Source organism: Urocitellus parryii, chromosome 10 (assembly GCF_045843805.1).
Source record: "Urocitellus parryii isolate mUroPar1 chromosome 10, mUroPar1.hap1, whole genome shotgun sequence".
NCBI lineage: Eukaryota > Metazoa > Chordata > Mammalia > Rodentia > Sciuridae > Urocitellus > Urocitellus parryii.
Window position 1 is genome coordinate 22,301,358 of NC_135540.1, and position 16,721 is coordinate 22,318,078.

General features: G+C 41.5%; 1 protein-coding gene across 1 annotated transcript in view; it reads left to right on the forward strand.

The window, feature by feature from the left end:
* The window catches only part of Arhgap10 (Rho GTPase activating protein 10), a 302,252-nt gene that overhangs the window by 60,594 nt on the left and 224,937 nt on the right, over positions 1-16,721 (forward strand). Inside the window, exons 2-3 of the mRNA XM_026392727.2 lie at positions 10,385-10,480; positions 10,552-10,613. Of these exons, the coding sequence (XP_026248512.1) occupies positions 10,385-10,480; positions 10,552-10,613 (158 nt within the window). The remainder of the gene's footprint in view (positions 1-10,384; positions 10,481-10,551; positions 10,614-16,721) is intronic.

Genomic DNA, 16,721 nt, shown 5'->3' on the forward strand with positions numbered 1-16,721 from the left:
CCAGGCGGCTCCTTTTGTGGCCTTTGGTGGGAAAGAAACCAGGCTAATTGGATTCTCTGGAGAAATTTAATTTGGGGGGGAAAAACTGGAGAAGCTGTGGAAAGAATGCCACATGGTGTCCTACGAGGTAGTGACATGGCTACAGACCCTGAGTCAGCATCTGTTCCAACAGCGAGGATTCATATGGAGTAGAAGAGATGTGACAATGGTAGGGGACAAGGGGACAGAAGTAAACACTCAGAAGCCAAGTTGTGTTAGGGTGGAGGCCCAGAGAGATTCCAGGATGTAGCTGTATAGCAAGTTCTTTATCACTGCAAGTTTTTCACCTTTTTATGAGCTTTCCAGTTGTGTTTCTATTCTTTGAGTCTTCAGTCCTTGCATTCATACGGTTCTAATTTACATCAGCCTGAAGATGTGTCTAGTCCTTCTTGTTCGGTCATATAATATGTATAGTCCAGATTCCCATCCGATGGGTTTCTCTCCTGTTGTTCCTGATGCCTTCAGTGCCTCCTCTGATGTTCACTTGTTTTTTTAGGACTGTTCAAGATTGGACCCCCTCCTCCACATTCCATGCAGTCTCAATGTTTCTTGAGTTTCTCTTCTGAGGAAACCCTGTGGAATTGGTAATTTGGACCTCTTGGTCCACATGCAATGTGATGGCAATTTCCCTTTGATCTAGGTCATGAGCTACTTTAGGACATCAGCCCTGTTCTACTTGCATTTATGACTTTTTGGGCTGGACTAAGCAAGTAGAACTTTAAATTCTGGTAATCCTGCCTCAACTTGGGCCCCAGAAGGATTTTTTTTTTTGCCCTTTGTTAAGGGAAGTCTGTCCCTCCCGCCCCCTTCAAGGTTTTCTCTACATTTTTAAAGAGTTGGACAGATATGGAGGAGTTGTACTCTTGGCCTTGTTTGGCAGCTGGGGTTTCTCATTTGTGCCATTGGTGATACTCCAGTGGCACAATGGTGACAAAGCTCACGTTTTATTAGGTCAAATGAACACCTGATCTCCAGATCCCTGTTAATATTTACTTTGGGCTTTACAAATATACTATGGTTAAAAAGATAACATTACTCCTTTCTGTGGATTTTTCTGTTTCCCCTTTATTAGGACGTTTTGGAAACCAATTGCCAAGTTACTATATTTAGTTCTAAAAAGTCTGAGTAATATAGTTTTGTCATTGAGCTTAACAACCCCAATCTTTAAAAACAATACTTGCAAATAATGTTCTTATATTGCTTTAAAAACCTTACCCTAATTCCTACATTTCTACTAACAGAATCATGGTGTTAGTTTGCTATGGTTGTTGAAAGAAAGTACCATCAGGGGCTGGGGTTGTGGTCCAGCGGTAGAGTGCGCGCCTAGCACATGCGAGGCCCTGGGTTCAATCCTCAGCACCACATAAAAATAAATATTAAAAAAAATCAACAAATAAATATTAAAAAAATCATCAACCATGGGACATAAGCACCAGAAATTTATTTTTATTGCTTCCCAATTCTGTAAGTCTAAAACCAAGGTATCAGTGGGGTTGTCCCCTCCCACCCCACCATCCCCAGAGCCGTGAGGAAAGAAACTGTTCCAGGCCCTCTCCTTGGCTTGTAAAACAGGCCATCTTTCTCCTGTATCTCCTCCCACTGTCTTCCCTCTGTGTCTCTCTTGTCCATGTTTACCCTTTGCATAAAGACACCAGTCTTATTGAATTAGTACTACCCTATGACCTCACTTTAACTGAGGACCTCTGTGAAGGCCTTGTGTCCATGGTGTAGTGGAGTTTAGGACCTCAACATAGGAGTTTTGGGGGAGAATACAGTTTAACCTCTAGTACAGGAGATCAGGAACACCCAACTCATTCTCACAGCATGTGTGCACCAGGCTTTCTTGGGTCAGCTGCCCATCCTGATTCCACCCCTAATGAATTTAGCGCATGGTCAGATGTGCCACTACCTGTCAGCTGTAAGATGTGGTGGCTCTGGGTCAAGGAGTTTGCTTGAGCTGCAGAAGTGGGAGGTGACATGTTGTTTGTGACATTCTGGTTGTTTTCCATTTATAAATGATGCTTACATGTTTGGTCCAAAGCTGCTTACCTGCTATGGAACCAGCATTTGAACCTGGGTTTGTGAGGGTACAGAGCCTTTTTCCTTTGAGTAAACTACATCATCTGTTAATTTACGTTGCCTTTGATTCCTCTTCTGTAAAGAGGGCCACTGGACTAAATTGTTTCTGAGATCAAGTTATCTGCCAAAATCCTTTAATTTAAGCCAGAACCTGAAATCTGAGTGGATCCACAGGCCTGGAAGATACCTTAAACATGTGAGGTCATTGGGTAAAGAAACTAGGAGTAATCGGGCCATTGGTAACCAGGGAGTTTGAGATATTCAAATTAAGACCCTAAGTAAAAGAGTGGCCAAATAAGGGAATAGGTCCACCAGTTTTTGGGCACCCACATTAGGCACAGTCCTGGAAAGGCCAGGCCATTCTAATTTTCAGCATGTCATCTTGCCATTATAATGTGTGTGGGTCCAGCCATTCTTATTTTTTTCCCTTAAGATGCCATTTTATGCATTAACATTTTTTATACCTTTATTTCATTTTATATGATGCTGAAGATTGAGCCCAGTGCCTCACATGTGCTAGGCAAGCTCTCTGCCACTGAGCTACAGCCCCAGCCCCCATTCTTGTTTTCTATGAAGTGGAATTAGAGAAGTTGGGGTTGAGAGTGACTTGGCCTGAGGATTCTTTTTCATATCTAATCACTTCTCCTTATTGCCAGACACACATGGACATGCATATGCATGAATACATGTCCTATGCTGCCTTTATTGGATGTGCTGTTCAACAGCTGGGCTGTGTATTTCTCACAGAGGTGTGTTCATCAGATTTTCATTGCTATGAACAAAATAACTGACATAAACAACTTGAAGTAAAGAAGATTTGACTTCATGGTTTTAGTCCATGGTCGACAGGTTGCATTGATCTGGGCCTGCGGTGGGGCTGAACATCATGGCAGAGGGCCTGGCAGAAGAAGGCTGCTTAGCTCATGGATAGTCAAGAAATGGGGTGTGGATTGGTGGAACCCCAAATCCTTAAGGATAAATGCAGCCCTGATGACATCTTGGATGTAACTCCATGATGCCCATTTTAGCCTTCAGACCTCCGTGAACTATAATAATAAATTTGTTGTTCTAAGCCACTGTATTTTTGGTAATTTATTATAGCAGCTGTTGGGAACAAATGCCTAAGTGTTAACTGTTTATCTTTTTTTTTTTTTTTTTTCTGTTCTTACTGTACATATTGTCTGAAAAAAGGAATCTGTGGCTAGGTGATTGCCAGCAGCATCTTCTTTTTTTTTTTTTTATAGAAGTTTTTTTTGTTTTTGAAAGATTGACATTTATTTTTTAGTTTTCAAGGGACACAACATCTTTGTGTGTGGTGCTGAGGATCGAACCTGGGCCGCACGCATGCCAGGCGAGCACGCTACCGCTTGAGCCACATCCCCAGCCCCCAGCATCATCTTCTGATGTAGTGACCTTTGTGCATATTCTGTCTCCCTCTCTGCAGTACCTAGGCTCATTCGATTCCGATTCTGCAAGATGTATGCAGTACTGTAGAAGTGTGTAGTGTGGTTTAGGGAAGGCTGGATGACATTATCCAGTGAGGACTTGCCTGTTGGACTCCACTCCTTTCTGAAGGGTTCTTAATGATTGGTAATTTTGGTAATCGGTATCCGATTGTCTGTTATATGCCATATTGGGTTTTAAGCCCTGCACTCCAGCTTTATGGAACTATTTTGGGGTATGTTCACCTTTGTGGGCTTGGATTGTTCTTTTATTTCATAAATTTGTCACTTCAAGTCATTCTAGTGACTTTAGATGTTATGTGTTGAACACACTACACAGAAAACCAGGTGGGCTGGATTTAGTTAGGGCCAGGAATACTTTACCTGAAGGGCACCAGGAGTTTCAGGACTGTTGGTCTGAGAGCTATTAATAGAAAGCCTGTGATTTGGCTTTTGGGCCTATATTAGCCCAGTGCTCACTAGCCTTGTACCCACAAGGTGTTTGTATGATTTTTTAAAAACCTACAAAATGAGTTAATTTCTCTTTAGACTGATCCAGAGAATCTACAATGTTATCCTTGCATATAGTGCTACTGCTGGTTTCATAAAACATGAAATTATGAAGCCAATCCACAACCCTAGAGGAATTTTGTTTAATGTCCAAGTTACTTGGATTAACATCAGCATTATTTCTTTGGCAAGAATCTGGCATGAGATTAAATTCTTAGCATCTCTACCCTGTTCCTCTTTAAATAAAACATTGACGAATTTCGGGACATGTTTGGATGTGCAGAGTGGAGGGCAGTTTCCTTGGCAGACCTTTGCATCATTGATAATCCAGTTGTTTCGGTCTCTACATGAAAAGGAATGTGAACTCCTAGGTGCAGTTTCTCTATTTAAAAAAGGCTTTGGAATCCAATGGTTTGTAAAGAATTCTGTACTTTAAGAGTAGTGCAAACAGTATAGTCATTCACTGTTTCCATTTCAAGTCCACCATTATAGAACATGCCACATTTTCCCAGGTGTCCTCATTGGTGCTTTTGTTGTTGGTCAGAAGTTGTAGAAGATAGTTAACCATAGGGTCAAGGACTTGTAACTTCAGATGTTATAGCACACCCAAATAACACACCCAGAGTGCTCCTGGAAGTTCACTCAAGATGGAGCAGCCTAAGGGGGCTTCCCAGCCACTCTGGCCAAGCACCTACATTTGTTTCCTATTCCATACTTAACTAAAGGCTATTAATATATAGATGACTCTCCTATTAGACATAATTTTTCTCATTTACAGAATCGAGGGCAAGCAGTGACACTTTAAACCAGGATCTGGAGGCTCTCAAGCTGAATTCAAACTAGTTGGTACAAAGGATCGTTAGAAATTATTACGAACAGCTGTGTGCCAACAAATTTGATAACGTAGAAGAAATGAACAAATTCCTGGACACGAAACCCTACCAAGGTTAAATCCTATAGAAATAGAAAGCCTGAAGAGACCCAGTAGGTAGATTCTTGGGTACATGGACCTTGTCAAGGATGAATCATCAAGAAACAGAAAACTGTAGAGACCAATACCAAGTTTGATTGTCTCAGTAATAAAAGTCTCATCAAAGGAAAGCCCAGGACCAAACAGCTTCTGAGTCCTATCAAATATTTAAATAAGAATGAATTCTATTTTTTAGTTACAGAATACATTTGAAGGAAAAAAAAAATATATATATATATATATAAAATATATTTTTTAGTATGACCAACAATACACTGATGCAAAAACCAGATAAGGACACAACTATAGGCCAATATCCTTGATGAACATAGATGCAAAACTTTGGACAAAATGCTACAAAATGAATCCAGTAGCATGTTAAAATGATTATTTACCAAGATCAAGTGGAATTTATCTCATGGATGTGAAATTAAGAAATGCGATACACCACATTAACAGAATAAAGAAAAACTATATGATCATCTCAATAGATACAGAAAAAGCATTTAATAAATTCATTCTTGACAAACACTAAAGATTAGGTATAGAAGGAACATAACACAATGACCAACATTATGCTCAACTGGAAAAAGCTGAAAGCTTTTCTTGCTAGGATCTACAATAACATAGACCTACTTTCAAAATTCTTATTCAGTGTACTACTAGAATTCGTAGCCAGAGTAATTGGGCAAGAAGAAAGATACAAATTGGAAAAGAGGAAGTAAAATTGTCACTGTTTTCACATGACATGATTTTATATATAGAAAACCCTGGAGACTCTGCCAAAAAGGCCTACTAGAACCAATAAAACAAATTCAGCAAAGTTACAGGACGCAAGAGGAAAAAAAATAAATGGTAGCATTGCTATACATCAAAAGCAAATTATATGAAAAAGTAAAAAGAAAAAGTAATCCCATTTCCAATAGCTACAAAAAAATGTATGTAGGTATAAATTTCACCAAAAAATTGAAAGATCTCTGGAAAACTTATAAAGCATCAGTGAAAGAAATAAAGGATAAAAAATGGAAAGACATTTCATGTTCATACATTACATGAATCAATATTAAGATGTCCATAGTACCCAATAGGACCCTTGAGATTCAGTATAATCCCTGTAAAATGACATTCTTCACAGAACTAGAAAAAAAAAATCTTAAAATTCATATGGAACCACAAAAATCCCAAGCAGTCAAAGCAATATTGACTAAAAAGAACGAGGTGGGAGGCATTGTACTGACAACAAAGTATACTATAAAGCTATAATAATCAGACTAACACAGCATTGGCATAAAACAGACACAAAGACCAATGAAATGGAATAGAGCACCTAAAGTAAACACACCCATTTACAACTTTTTTTTTTTTTTTTGCCAAGAACATGGATCAGAGAAAGGATAATCATTTTCCCCAGCACCGTTTATTGAAAAGACATCTAACACACAAAAGAATGAAACTAGACCCTTATATGTAACAGCTACAAAAATCAACTCCAAATGGGTTAAAGACTTAAATATAAGGCTGTAGGTATTCTGACCAGGGAATCATTCCTCTGGTGAGCAAACTCCTGGGGGTAACTGGCATTCTGTTTCCCACACTTGGTTCAGCAGGTTCTCCTTGAAGCTAAGATAACTGATACAGGTGCAGTATCTAGTTGCTATGGTAATGTCCTTCGAGATGAGGATTTGTGTCTTATCAGCCTGGACTTTGATCTCAGATATTCAGCACCTAGGATTAAAGTAATAATGTTAATGTAGTCATGGCACTAATGACCTAGCATAGCTCTTTGATATAGATAAACGTGGCTGCTTGGAGGGACGGCTATTGTTTTCTTGCTTCTGCATCTTGTGTCTGCGTTTCCTTTATTTTCCTTACAACAGACCTGAACCTACTGGAAGAAAACATTTAGAGAAACTCATTTCCCATTGGAATGGGTTGTGCAGGTTGCAATTAGGAGTAAGAAGGTGGCCATAGTGACCATAATGTACTATATATTTCAAAGAGCTACACTAGAGAATTTTAAATGTTTCCACTCTAAATGGTGACTGAGGAGTTTCAGGGATAGATAGGCTCAGTGCTGTCCGTTACTGCTTCAGGGAAGTGATGTTTGAGAATGGGATGAGGATGACCTTGAGGATGTGTTGCCTGAGACAATTCCTGGTAACCAGTGCTGTGAAGATGCAGGTGGCACGTAGAGAGCTTCAGGGCATGGGGTAGCACTGTTTCAGAAAGGCTGGTCTGAGGAGGAGCATTTCCTGACCTGAGCTTCAGAGTTGAGGGAGCGGCAAGGTGAAGCATTCCTACCTGGAATGGGTTGACACATGTCAGCCAAGAGCTGGCCAGTGTGGCTGGATCTTAGAAAGTGCTTGCATGCTGACTGGATTACAGTGGAAACTGAGTTACTTTAGAACGGCCTAATGAGCTATGCATTAGGCTTGTTATGTCTTTAAAATTTAATTTTGGGGTGGGGATGTAGCTTAGTGGTAAAGCACATGTTTAGCATGCACAAGGCCCTGGGTTCAATCCCTAGTATTTCCTCAGCCCCGACCCCTGGCTAACTGTGCAGTTATGGTAAAAAAATAAAAAAAACCCCCTATATCGAAACCAACATACAGTTTGAAGAATAATGCAGCTATCCTTAGCTGTCTGTGGGGTTTTGCGATATTAATACCTTTGTAGCTCTGACCGAATTGTTGTCCTTTGTACCCAGAGGTAAGCATTGCATGGCTTTGGAGACTGTCCGAGGATTTTGTGACCCATGTAAACAACCTACTAAAGTACTCTAGCTTGTTTTGAACTTTATGTAAGAGAACTATACTATGTCGACGCTATTGTCTGTTCCCCCACTCCAAATTGTTTCATCTGTGGTGATACTCGAGTTTACTGTATTTTTTATTTTACAGCATATGACTATACATACTATACTTCATTTGTGCTGCTGGCAGATATTTTGTTTCTCCTGGTATCTGGAGATTACAGTGATAGGGTCTGCTGTGGATCTCTTAGTACTGTGTTAACAAGTACCCATGGCATGAGTTGTTTTTTTTCTTTTTCAAATGAATTTATCTAGGAGGAAAATTGTTGTTGTAGGGTATCATCCAATCTCCTAGAAAATGCAGCACACCTTAAAATGTGAGGAGTTACACTAATTCTTACTCTGAGGTGTAGGAGCATTGGTTCCTCCACATGGTCACACCAGCACTTGGAATTACCAGAATTAACTCTTGCTGATTGGATGAGTGTATTGAGGTGTCTTGAGGTGTTAATGTTCACTTTAGTAGTCACTGGTGTCTGGAGTACCTTTTCCTGCATCTCTGGGCTACTTGATTCTTTCAGATCCTTTTAGGAAGGGCCTATTCAAGTTCTGCTTAATGCTTTTTTAAAAATATTTTTATGTGGTGCTGAGGATTGAACCCAGGGCCTCACACCTGCAAGTCAAGTGCTCTACCACTGAAGCTATAGCCCCAGCTTAATGTTTTTTTTATTGAACCCAAATTTGACTAGTTTTTCTATGCTAGCTTTCTATTTTCTTTGTAAGTAATCGCCTCTTACCTAGTGGCTTAGAACAGCAGCCATGTACGTATGTCAACGTGGGTTGCAGCCTGGGTAGCTCTTACCTCTGGACAGCCTTCATGCATGTGCAGAGAGACTGCTTTTGCAGTTTGCAGCCAACTGCTGGGCCAGCAAGGGGTGACCAAGCCACACAACTTTTATCAGCCAGCAGGCAGGCAGGCCTGCGCATGTTCACATGGAGGACAGTTTTGAGTCGAGCAGAGGTGTGTCAGGTTTCTTGAGGTGAAGGCTCAGAATTGGCTCAGTGCCACTTTCCCCATATTCTGTTGGTCATGGGACCACCCCAGATTCAAGGGCTGGGAAACGCTAGTTATCCTGGGGAGGAGCTGCAAAGTCACATGGTGCAGATGTGCCTGCCAGGCTTGCAGTCCCCCTGGTTGTCCTTTTCTTCCATCCTCCAAGGACAAGAAATTATAATCCTGTGCCATCTTCTAATGGCTTCACAGTTTTGCCTTTCCCATTTAGGTCCTTCAGTGGTTTTTTAATTTTAAAGAGAAAACAAATGTGGAACCAGCAAAACAAATGTTAATTTCATATCAATTTTCTTGATATGAAATTTAACATAATGTCCTCATTGTGCTGAGACAGGAGCTGGGGGAAACATGGGAGTCATTGAGCAGATTCTTATAAAGTGCTTTAGATGAGAGGAATGCTAATGTACTGGTCAGGGCGTGGGCTTTGGACAGATGGCTCTTGAATAAAATCAGTCCTTGACTGTTGTGGTAGCTGTGTAACCTTGTGCAGATCACTTAACATCTCTTAGCTTGAAGTGGTTGAAAAGTGGAGATAATCCATTTTATATCTCTCTTGAGAATGTTGAATGAAGATACACCGTGCAAACAACCCGGCATGGGGAATGGCCATTGAAATAAACGTTCACCTATTTTATTATTTTCATAGTGCTGAGGATCAAACTCAGGGCACTGTTCATGCCAGGCAAGTGCTCTACTTCTGAGCTATATCCTCAGCTCGGTAATTGTCTCGCTGGGCAAGTCACTAAACCTGAGTGAGCATAGGGGGTGTGGTGTGTTTTGTGTGTGTGTGTGTGTGTGTGTGTGTGTGTGTGTGTGGTATTGGAGGTGGAATGGAGGCCTTTACCTGATAGGCAAGTGCTTTGCCACTGAGTGCCCCCCTCCCCCAGCTGTTAAGAATAGTTTTCCACTGTTAATGAAAAGAATTGACATCTATAGTTGTTTTACATAATTTTTTCTTCTACTTTGTCTTGTCTTCCAGTTACCCCGCGCCCCCCCCCCATGCTGTGTGTTGGTGGGTTGTTTTGTTGTTGTTGTTGTTGTTTTTAATGTTCTGAGTCTTCTGGGTTTTTCTGGCTGTAAGGGTCATTTGGCAGCTGTTTCAGAGCACCTGGGTGGCTGACCCTGGATTGTGAGACCCTCAGATTCCATGCGGTGTCTGGAAGCCATATTTCCTTAAGGGCCCGTGTTCTAGCATGTGTGTCTGCCCTAAGTGGATCCTGAGCTTAAATGGAGCGAGTTCTGACCTGAGCCATCAGGGACAGTGCTTTAGGGGAATGGTGTGAAATAATCAGACCTGGGAAGGTGAAGGTGAGGAGGGAGTAAACGATTCTCAGTGACTTGTTCTGTGCCAGCGCATGGGCTAGACAACAGAGGTGTCCAGAGAGAATTCTGGGCTGAGGGCGGCGGGAGTAGGCTTGGCCTTCGCGGACTGGGTGGAGAGGTGCTCTGCAACTCTGCTCATCTTCTAAGCCTTGGCTTAAAATCAGCCCCCAAGTAATCATTGTCTCTTTCTTTTCTAGATCTTTCAGCTGCCCAGCGAAAGTTTGCTCATTCACTCAGAGACTTCAAGTTCGAGTTCATTGGTGACGCTGAGACTGATGACGAGCGCTGCATAGGTATGAGCACAGACCTTTGGTTTGCTTCCCTCTGCTGTGGCTACCAGATACTTACTCCTTTTTCTTTGCAGATGCCTCCTTACGTGAATTTTCAAATTTTTTGAAGAATCTGGAAGAACAGAGAGAAATTATGGTAAGTGGAGAGAGATTTAAATTAACAAGTCAGATTTCAAAGGGCGGAGGGAAGTCTGGGCTTAGAAACTGGTTCTGGTAGAAGTTCTGATGCAGTTTAGGGTGGGGGGGTAGTAGGGCATTTAGTGGGAAGAACTATGGATGAGGTTTCGGCGTCCCCCATTTTAGTGCTGCTCTGACGCTGACCTGTTGGCTCTGGGACAGGTGTCTGGACCTTTTGACCAAAGCCCCGTATCTTCATCTGTGAAATGTAGGCTTGGGTGCTTCTTGCTCTGTTAGTTGCTGAACACTTTATTTAATCCCATTTCATAGAAGCACATGTAGAGCCTTCACATTTTACAAACCTGAAAGCAGAAAAGCTTCTGTAGGGGCAGAGGAACAGTGGGGTGATGTGAGAGCCTGACTCATAGCTCTGCGGGTTGCTAGGCCATGTGGGGAAGGACAGAATTCAAATCTGGAAGTCCCTGCAGTCCCACTTGGTATGGAAGCTGTGATCATAGCACTAACAAGAATGTCCCCCTCTATCAGGTGCCCCCAGGTGCCTGGTGCTCTGTGACTGGCTTCAGCAGATGATCTTATTTAACATGCGCTTGGCAATGAAGTTGGAGGATATTAAATAATATTTGCCTGCCTGTCTTAAAAGGTTGCGTTTTCTTCCTGTTGACATTTGTTAAGTCAATCAAGATTTACTGGAATATGACACACTGTCTGTTCATAGTGGTTTTTTCAGGCTTTTAAAACAAAAGCAAAACCAAAAACAAACTCTTTTTACTTGGTTCTTGAGAAGGAGCACTACCTAGAATTGTAATTGTTGAAGTGTAAGTGTGTGATGGTTTCAGATGCAGTAGTAATACTGATGTTGACCATGAAAGTTAAGATAATTAACCTTGACTGATTCTCTAATTATTAAATCATTTAATTTTCACATCAGCTTTTTTAAGGTAGATAGTGTTAAAGTACCTTAAGTTATTGTGCCTCTGCTTCTTCATTTAGAACTTAACAATCACATGGCAAAATGAGAGAGAGAGAGCTGGGACATGAAAAAAACATCAGAAATTTGACCCCTCCAACCCCCAACTTGCAGCCAGCTTCAGAGAGCTGTGTGTGTGTGTGTGTGTGTGTGTGTGTGTGTGTGTGTGTACACGTGTATGTGTGTGTGCAGGGGATCCCAGGGACTCATTAAGGTGTTTTAATTTCTCAGGAGGTGGCTGGTAGGGATTTCTTTCTTTTGGGTAGAATAATAGTAGAGGCAGACGTAAAAGAGGAGGGTAACTTTTATTTTGGGGAGCAGGGGTATGGGTGGCACACTTAGGATTGAACCCAGAACCTTATAGGTGTTAAACAAGTGCTTTATCACTGAGCTACTTCCTATCCCTTCTTAAATTTTATTTTAACACAGGGTCTTGCCAAGCTTCTCGTGCTGGGTTGAACATGTGATCCCCCTGCCTCAACCTCCAGAATAGCTGGAATTACAGCTGCTTACCCCAGTGCTAGGCTAAGAGGATACTGATTTTGATTTAAAAAGTGACAGACAAATGTGCTCTGAAAGTTCTGATATAATTTGCACTGTTCCCTAAGCTCTGAGATAATTGGTGAATGTTGGAAATTTCATAGAGGACATATGAAAATATTGTGGTCCCATTAGGTTTTTCTCATTAGGCATACATTGACAGCTATTGTTACTCTGTAGTCACTGGATTTTCAACTATTTAAGGAAGACTAAACATGATAGTGGAGAAAATGGCATTATGACATCTTTCTATTGCATGAACTGGTGCGCATGGGTGATGAGGATTCTTTGTTAATAGTGTCAGCTTTTTTCCCCTCGGCACTCTTGGATATTTGCTTCTTTTCTGGGACCCCAAGCATCCAGCAAATATTTATTGAGCTCCTTCTGCGTTCCAGTTACTGTTTAGAATCTGAGGACACAGAGGCAAACAGGTCAGAGTCCTTGCCTTCATGGACATTACCTTCTAGGGAGAGGAGGTGATAATGAATAAATATAATAAGGTCCTGGGCAGTTATAAACAAAACAGAAACATTCTGGGGCAGACATTAGTGCTACAAAATGAAATAAAGCAGGGTGAGAATCAGAAGTAGATCAAGTGTAAGGGTGTAAGGGTGCACATGCCTGTAATCCCAGCTGCTCGGGAGGTTGAGGCAGGAGGATTGTGAGTTCAAAGCCAACCTCAGCAATTTAGCAAGCCCCTAAGCAACTTGTTGAGACCTCAAAATAAAAAATCAAAAGGGCTGAGGATGTGGCTAAGTTGTTAAGTTCCTCTGGGTTTAAACCTTGGTACCCCCCCCCCCCCCAAAAAAAAAAAAATCTCCCAAAAGACCCACTACGTTAACTCCTGAATGGTAAAGTGCCAAAGGCCTTTTCACAGGACAGTACAAGGCATCCACCTGGTCTCTGGAGAAGAGTTCTGGGCAGAGTGGGCTGGATTTAGCTCTATGGAAATACCATATGACCACTGTCTAAGTTGATAGTTGATTATGTTCCCTGGAATGAATTGATAAGGTCAGAGTGTCACATGGTCTTAGACTGTATGATATAGATGGCATGGTTCTTGGAGCTGTGTTAGATGACTACTTGATTTAATCTTCTCTGTGATGGTGGTTAGTAGGGTCTGTTTTAGGTGGGACCAGGACAATAAGGTTGGGCTCGTGGTACAGGGTACAAGTGAGAATAGGATGGTGTCTACCGATGGCCGTGGACCCGAGAGGAATGGCACAGTGTGTTGCAACCTATTTCTGGGAACAGACATTCTGCTGGGTAGTAGGAGCTCAGTGGAGAGCAGCTACTGCCAAGAAGAGGATTAACAGAACACCCGTAATGCTCTCTTCCTTTTTAGTTTGAAAATTGTAAGCTTTTATGAAAATAGAGGGGAAAATACATTGAAACTACATATACTCAGCAACCTGCTTCTCAGCCAATCCTATTTCTCCAGAATTCCTCATTGCTTCCTCCATTGTTTTGACAGAAAGTCCAGGTTCCTTTCATCCACAAATAGCTCAGCAGATTTCTCCCAAAGGTGACAAGTGTTAAACAACAGCATCCTTATCACCAGCAAACAATAATTCTTAATTTCACTAGTAATTGAGTCATGTTCACATTTTCCTCACATTCATTGAAAATCTGTCTCCTCCCCTCTCCCCCACAACTAACAGTTGGTCTAGACCCAAATGAATTACATTTGATGCTTAACTTTCTAAGTCACTTTATATCTGTAGGTTGTTCTTATTTTTCCCCTTGACAAGAATTTCTATTACTATTCTGTTTTTCTTAAAAAAAAAACAAAACTTTTAGTACTTTCCTAAATGATTTAAAATAATTAATAACAGCTGAAGTGACATTTAACCCATATGATGTTGTTGGTGTCTCATCTTGATATAGTCAGCAATCACTTTGTTTTGGTAGTCATGAGACACCAGCCTTCAACCTCAACATACACTATCTAAAGCAATTTCTAGCATCGTCCTAGGGAGTAATGGGAAAGAGTTAGTGAAAATGGTAATCACAAAGGTATGGAGTGTGGCTGCCACAGAGAGGGCAGCAGCTAAGCCTGTGACTGTGAGGAAGATGGGAAGGTGTATCATTGGAGCTGGGAGTTTGTGGGGTGGAAACATAGGGGAGCGCCTTTGGACTGTTCTTCAAGCTAGTGTCTCCTGAACACGGCGACAAGGAAGGACTTGAAATAGCTAAAATGGATGTCAGTGCATTCTGAGAAATTTCTAAAAACTTGTTTTACTTAAAATATGTGCAAGTCCAGCATGTTAAAAGCCACAGATGAAAAAAGGAATACAAAATGACAATGGTCAGATGGAAGTAGAAGCAGTCTAAGGTGGCTTCCAAGAAATGAAACAGAATTCTAATTAAATAATGGTGGAGCATAATTGGGTATTTATCAATTAAGGCCGAGTCATTAAAATTTAAAAAAAAATCCAATATGCTTTAGAAGGCAAAGATTGATGTCAAATAACTTAGTTTTCTATATTCTAAATAAATATTAAGTAGGACTTTATATTTTAAGGGGATAAAGTCATCTATCTGGAAGCTCAATCTGGAACAAGTTCCTGTTTATTTTTGTTTTTGCTTTAAGATATATTTTAAATGTGGAGATAAGGATGAACAAATAGATTTTCAAAATGTTCATAACTTTTAAAAATGAGAATTGGGTACATTGGTGACTCGTTATGTTACCATCCTAGTTTTTGAGCTCCTAAAACATTTCTGTGACAACAAATTAAATATCATGTGTACATGGATTTTTTTCATAGAGTTCACTCAGAAAACTGAATAGTCCTTTTTCTTAATTGTAGCTTCTTTTTTTGAGTATTCTGATTATATGTAATATTTGAGTTCATTTTGACAAAGTCATACATTTGAGGAATTCGATTTTAATCCCCACCCTCCCCCCTTTTTCTCCCCTCATCCCTGCTGTACTTATCTTCCTTTCACTTCTTGGTTTTGAGCCAAAAACTATATATATCTACGTGCCTCATGTGTATACCCAAGCAGGCTGTATTTAGTTCCAGTATCACCATGTGCCAAGCACAGTCTGTAAAGATAAAGACCTGTTTCCTTCCCTTGAGTAGTTGGCTTCCCCTGGGGGAGATGGCAATTTTTGTAGTAATGAAGGGATTGGAAATTTGAGGCAGGCCTCCTGGAGAGGCGAATCCTGAGGGTGAATCAGAGTTAGCCAGGTAAGGAAAGATAAATGGTAGTGCAGATTTCCTCCTTGAGGGGAAAACTGGTTGGACTGAAAGAATCTATTTGTATCCCTGCACCCCGCCCCCAGTGTCCAGTTCTGTGATATTAAAATGGATTTGGGGACTGTGGTCTAAAGCACGTGCTTAGTTTGCTTCAGAACCTGAGTTTAATTCCTAGCACACACACAAAACAATAACACAAGAAAAAAAAAAAAACAAGAAAACAAAGCCAACCAAAAAATGAATTATTGGAGAGAGAAGTTCAAAGAGCACCAGTCTAAAAAAAGAAGTCACGGTTTCCATCCACACCCAGAAGTCCAGTTTCCATGAATGGATATGCCTAGCTCTTTAAAATGTCAATATTGCCTTCAAAACAGTGCTCTAAAGAGTAGTCTTTACTGATGCTGCTGCCAGCTTTGACTGTGGAAGTAACTCTGTGGAGCCAGCAGGGTCCAGCTGGTGGCCAGAATTAACTGTGCTCTCTCCTGCGCCTGTTCTCTGAGGAAGTGCTGTGTGCTCTTCTGCTGCCAGCTCCTGGCCAGGTTCTCTGGCGTGGCAGGACGTGTTGTACTTACCTGAGGTGGGCCGCTGTCCAGGAGTCTAAGGACACTTAAAGTCATGTAGCAGTATTTATATGCACTTCAGAAAGCCCTCCAGACTGTATGGCTCTGTCTACGTGTGTCCTTTTAACAGATTGTTGTGATTTTTCTCATTGTTCTGCAAATCATGGCTCAGTTTCTAAGGATTCTGGTGCAAAGCAAGCTCTGGTGTGAGGGCCAGAGGCGAGGGAAGCTCAGGGAAGAGTGTGCCTGGAGAGGGAAGGCCAGGCATGCCAGATGGGGCCCAAAGACACCTTGACCACCTGCTGTGTCCCTTCCCTGCTTGGAAGACAGACCTTCAGTCCATTGAGACCTTCTTTACTCCATCTTGTTTTTCTCCACCTCATACTTCACCCTTGTGAAAACACCAGGCAGAGAACACCTGCTGGCTAACATGTCCTGAGAAGGTCCTGAGCTGCTGAGGGTTGAGGCTTTCCCTGTGGTGAAGATGGTCTCAGGAAAGGCCCATACTTGCCTTCCTAGCCCCAGTTCATTCCTTTCTTGTCACTCATTCACTGTCTTCAATCTCTTCCATAACATTTTCTTTTTTTTTCAACAATGATTTTTTGCTATGTTCCAAATTGCCCCCTTCCCTATTTAAAGAGCATATTATAGCCAGGAGCAGTGGCATACACCTGTAATCCCAGCAACTCAAGAGGCCGAGGCAGGAGGATTGCGAGTTTGAAGCCAGCTTCAGCCACTTAGTGAGACCCTGTCTCAAAAAATAAGGGCTGGGAAAGTGGCACTCCTGCATTGTGCCCCTGGGTTCAATCCCAGCACTGCAGAAACAAAAAATC